This window comes from Lolium rigidum, chromosome 5 (genome assembly GCF_022539505.1).
Source record: "Lolium rigidum isolate FL_2022 chromosome 5, APGP_CSIRO_Lrig_0.1, whole genome shotgun sequence".
NCBI lineage: Eukaryota > Viridiplantae > Streptophyta > Magnoliopsida > Poales > Poaceae > Lolium > Lolium rigidum.
In genome coordinates, this window is record NC_061512.1 from 4,413,847 (window position 1) to 4,419,336 (window position 5,490).

Consider the following 5,490-nt stretch of genomic DNA (forward strand, 5'->3'; position numbering starts at 1 on the left):
CTGCGATCCCTCTTTCCACTCCCGACCCATCTCCCGGACGAAAGTCCAAAATCCTTCGATTGGGCGGCGTCGACGTGCTGCGCCGTGACCTCCTTGGAGGCGTCGCCTGGGGAGATGTGTGGTTCGGGTGGGGAGTCGAAGGTGGGTGCTTTGGGCCTCGATGGCCACTGCCTGTGATCTGCTGTTGTGTCCGGTGGCTTTCCCTGCTGCTCTAGGTTGTTCGAGGACGGCGGTAGTGTGGCCGGTGAGGTGTGCTCTTCTTGTCATGGTGGTCGTGCTCCAGGAGGTCCTTGGCTCTTGAGCCCAACTCTTCTCCAGCTCTCGGGTGAGCTTCTCTCATGTCCGATGGTTCGACGCCTCCGAGCCATGGCGAGAGGGTAGGGGCCCTCTTCGGCATGAGAACAGGAAGGTTTGGTGCTCCTTGTCCCGGGTTCTTCTCCTCGCTCAAGGCTTCCTCTCTGCCCAAGGCAGTGACTCGTCGCGCCCCGCTGGTTTGGCGTCCTCGGTGCCGTGGAGCGGTGGTCTTCGCTTCGCAAGACGTGTGCTTGTGTTGTAGCGTAGTGTTGTAAGCTTCTCGAGTGCTCCCTTGTATCTTTCAGCCGTAGTGTGTGTGGTGTGGTGTTGTGTGGTACGGAGGGCCTTGTGTAATCCCTGGCCGGTTGATGGCTTTGTTAATTCAAAGCTGGGCTTTCGAGCCTTCACTTTAAAAAAAAAAAAGTTTGCCATGCACCACGGGTTGGCTGATTTGGGATGGGTCAAACTGATTTGTGGCTTGGCTGGTTCACACTCGGAATCATGGAGATGTATGTGCGGCTGAGGTTGATCCTACTGTAATTAATGAACCAATATTTCCACTGGGAGAAAATGACTACATTGCAATACTAGTGTAGGCTGTATAAGAATTTCGTTTGAAACTAATGACTCTTGCGCATTAAAGCTCACCAGTTGGGTGATCAATTCAGACATGTACCAGCGGGAGAATTATTTCGATGACACATCATGTGCATATTGTTACTGTACGGGCCAGTGATTATGAAATCGAATTAAGGTCCACCTCATTATGTAGGATAACATTAAGGCCATCAACTTCTGAAAATTTAATTTGGCTCATGGGTGCAACGAACTCTATTTTGTGAAAACTTATTTTAAAATATTAGATAATCCTGAAATAAAATTTGCAATTATATGTAGATATTCTCTGTTTGCACACAAGTTTTCGAGAAATAGAATATTTTTTCTATCCTGTGTAAAAAGATTAATTTTTATTCTCCAGAGTTACTATTCACAAGACATTTTTTTATCCATTTTACACATACCACGCAAAATATTTTTTCCCGAAACTTTTCCGCAAACATAGAATGTCCAAATGTGCATTCGAAATCTTATATTGTATTTTGACTTTTTTGAGAAAAAAGATTTACATTAGGTTTTTGCTAAAATAGCATGCGTGTAGTTTTTTGCTAAAATAGCATGCATATAGTTTTTGCTAAAATCAAACTTTTTAAAATTTGACCAGCTATATAGAAAAATGTGTCACGTTTACAATCTCAAACCAATATTGTCAGAACAATCGTGAAATATACTTTAATATTCTGTGCATTTGGTATTGTAGATGTTTATGTTTGGTTATGTCATAACACACTGTGAATATAAGATACTACAGATGAGCTGGAAATGTATATGCCTCACGTATGTTTTTATATTTTATTTTTTGCGAAATGACACGGAATTATTGCATTTGTTCATGCTAATAGAAAGAGAAATAAATTGAGTGATAGCTGATTCAAATTTAAAAACTGGACACGGCCAAGGAACAAGGGATTCAAAAAGAAGAAGGCTAATCCTAATCCATGAAATGTTTCTTGGCCTGTGAATTGCAGAGATGTATACAAACTAGATACACACCGGAGTCAAAGAAACGGATAGCTCGCTGCGGTAATGATAACTGGAGTAACCCAGCTCGGGCGGACTTCAGAGTTTTCAGGGCCAAGAGGCCTTGTGTTTAAGAATCTTGATATCAAGTAGAAACCATCATTAAAAAAACAGATCTCTTGTAAGATGTTGTATGATGCAAACTTTCCGGTTTAATAAGTGTGCATTGCCAAAAGAAAGTATATGCAGGGGTCAAGTAAAACCACCTAATGTAAAATAAAAAATGTATGTACCCCACGTATCTAAAAAAACTTCGTAACTTTTTCTAGATATGGATAATTCTATAGCTAAAACATATCTATATACCCCCATATCTAAATAAGTAAGAAGAATGCAAGTGACAAATTTTAAATATAACAAAACTGGACACATACACGTCTTTTACCGCGCAAAGGCAGCATCAACGGACCCCATATTACCTAGGAATTTCGTTTTTTTACCTCACTTATTTGCGTTATTTGAAAGAAAAAAAAGAATAAGAGATAATCAATGCACGGTTGCACGATTATTAACATGCAAAAATGCCACTGCCTTAACCTAAACCTCGTTAAGCTCCTCCCCCTTAAACTCGTACACGTCGCTTTTCTTGACGGCAACGAATAGGGGCTCCTTCTTCCTGGTGGCGAGCCCGAAGGTCTCCTCAACGCTCACGTCCTCGGCGCGCACGCCGGCCGGCAAGGCCCACTCGAAGTGGTACAGCAGGCTGGCCAGCGACACCTGCACGGTGGCCAGCGCGAAGGTGTAGCCCGGGCACCCTCTCCGGCCACCGCCGAACGGCAGCAGCTTGTAGTCCGGGTCCTTGAGGTCGATCTCGCCGCCGGCTGCCTCGAACCGCTCCGGCGAGTACTCCAGCGGGTCCTCCCAGATCTCCGGGTCACGGCCCATGGCGAAGGTGTTGATGAAGATGCGGGTCTTGGCCGGGATGTCGTAGCCGCCCAGCGTGCACGCCGCCACGGACTCCCGCGGCACCAGCAGCGGCACGGCCGGGTGCAGCCGGAAGGTCTCCTTGATGATGGCGCGCATGTAGTGGAGCTCGGCGAGGTCCGCCTCCTCCACGCGGCCCTTGTCGCCGACGACGCGCCGGACCTCGTCCTGCGCCTTCTTCAGGATGCGCGGGTGGCGGACCAGCTCCGTCATCACCCACTCCAGCGTCGCGAACGTCGTGTCCGTGCCGGCAACGAACATGTCCTGGAAACCACAACAGAATGAAACATTATTGGTCAAGGTCCAAACTAGAAATAGTACTGTACAAGTATTATAACAAGTGAACAAAGACCATCGGTCGTGGCGTACCAGGACGAGGGCTTTAAGGTTGTCGTCGGTGAGCGGGACCTCGAGGTCGGGCTGCTTCTGGACGCGGAGGAGGACGTCCACGAAGTCCTCGTCTCTGTCCCCGGGGATGCGCTGGTGCTTACCGCTGACGTGCTCCTCCACGATATCGTCGCAGACCTCGCGGAGGTCGGCCAAGCAGCTCTTTAGCCGGCGACGGAGCCCCGTGACGGTGCTGGCGAAAGGTTCGAGCTGCGGGTAGAAGTCGCCGATGGTGAACCCGGCGAAGAGGTCCTGCGCCTCGGCGAGCACCGCGGCGAGCTTGTCGTCCTTGCCGTGGGGGAACCGGCGGCCGAAGGCGACGCGGCAGAGCACGTCGTTGGCCAGGTTGAGGAAGCACTCGCTGAGGTCAAGTGGCGCCCCGGGCGTGGTGTTCTTGGTGAGGTGCGCGAGCAGGCGGCGGAGCTCCTTGCCCCGGACGCTGCCGTACGTGGCCACGCGGCGCGCCGAGAGGAGCTCGGAGACCACCACCCGCCGCGCCATGCGGTGGTACGCCCCCGCCGGCGCGAACGTCACGTCGGAGCACCCGAAGGAGAGGAACTGCCCGGAGAGGAGGTGCGGCCGCGACGCCATGGCCGCATCGTTGGTGGTGAGCGCGGCGCGCGCCAGGTCCGGCTTGGAGATCACCACGGCCGGGATGCTGCCGAGTTGCAGCCGGAGCAGCGGGGCGCGCATGGTGGCGGCCAGCTCGGCGAGCGCGTGGTGGGGCATGTCCGTGAGCAGGTGGAGATGGCCGATCACGGGCCAGCCACGAGGCGACGGTGGCAGCCGCCTCGACGTGCTCCTCGTCGTGAAGTAGAGGTAGATGGCGGAGAGGACGAACATGGCAATGGACGCATACGTCACAAGGTTGAGCTCCATGACGAGAGTAGTTGTTGGCCTTCTTCTGTGCAAGTCCAGGAAGCTATATCGAAGGGAAGGCTCTTACCGTAGTTTTATAGTGTATCTAACCAGGGCAGAGATAGTAGTGTAAGACTTGCGTTTGTCTCCTAGAAAAAATTGATTGATAAGACAGGTTGGTATTGAAAGACATAAGCACTCGACTATGAAGTGTTAGAATAAGCCCTTCCAGATGAAAAAGGAGTGAGAAAGATCAAAATGGAAGTAGAAGAAAGTGACTTTAGCATCCACCAAACATTCCCCGCATTTCAACGCCCTGCGAGGCACGGTTATTAGTAATGGTATCCTCTTTAGACCAAAGTTTCCCCCTAGCTATCTTAATATATTGACACTCAGACCTAGCTCCTCCGGTCTACTCCAAAAAAAAAGAACTTAAGTTCAAAGTTGAGAACAAGAAAAGATCAAACCACACCCAAAAGTTGCATCAGGAGAATAGATCGACTGACTCGTTCCAAGAGCACGTAGTCGGGTCCATGGAAAATTTCACGCTTGCAGCAGGAGAAAGCTAAATGTGAAAAAAAAAAATCTACCTATAGTGGAAGTATCATAGATACGAGCATATATCATGCACTCCATATTAGAAAAAGAGCTGATGTGGCGTGACTAATGAATAGGGAAATGATATTAATATATCATGAAATGAGAGTAGTACTATCAAGTAACATAGCACTATTATAAGTAGAACAATAATGAAAAATGCATCTTATACACATATTTAGATCGATAATTAATAAATATAATCACAATATGATACCACTAAATGATACTATTGTATTATGAATTATAGATCCAGCTTCATCCCATACTATCATATGCATCATATTATTTTCATGATACTCCTCACAGTGACCAGCTTTACATTCAGAAGGCAAGCCCACAAATATAATATCTAGACTGCCATGCATAGCCCCTGCAGAAAAAAATCAAGAAGTTTTTTGCTATCAGGATTTTTTTATTGTGCGTGCGTATGTAATGCTATCAAAAATTTAAAGTTTGACCAAAAATATGTTAAAAAATGTCGACATCTATATGATACCAAATGATACAATATAAAAATATACTTTATGTCCATAAAATAATATCGGAGATTGTCTAAATTTAGATATATCTATACACTAAAATATATTTAGATACATCTAAATTTTAATAAACTTATGGCACCCTTTTATGGACAGTGGTAGTATTGTAGATAATATGTTGTACGTATTGGGAGGTGGTGTTTTGGCTCATAGGAGCAAATACTTCCATTATACAAAATATTTAAAAATTAATTTTAAAAATGTTAAAAAAAATTGATATAAAATTTTGGGATTTCTATTTTCGTGCCCC

General features: G+C 46.9%; 1 protein-coding gene across 1 annotated transcript; it reads right to left on the bottom strand.

Moving 5' to 3' along the window:
- Positions 1 to 2,380: 2,380 nt before the first annotated feature.
- Positions 2,381 to 4,122, bottom strand: LOC124651684 (tryptamine 5-hydroxylase-like). Its single transcript, XM_047190730.1, has 2 exons — positions 3,226 to 4,122; positions 2,381 to 3,120 (listed from the first exon to the last, which is right to left on the bottom strand). Exons 1-2 carry the CDS (start codon positions 4,120 to 4,122, stop codon positions 2,470 to 2,472), a joined length of 1,548 nt encoding a protein of 515 aa, XP_047046686.1. The 3' UTR covers positions 2,381 to 2,469.
- Between the last annotated feature and the right edge of the window lie 1,368 nt (positions 4,123 to 5,490).

Coding starts and splice junctions, on each gene's coding strand:
- LOC124651684 (XM_047190730.1), bottom strand. CDS start 4,122: ATGGAGCTCAACCTTGTGACGTATGCGTCCATTGCCATGTTCGTCCTC. Junction 3,121..3,225: donor ACCTTAAAGCCCTCGTCCTG/GTACGCCACGAC, acceptor TGTGGTTTCCAG/GACATGTTCGTTGCCGGCAC.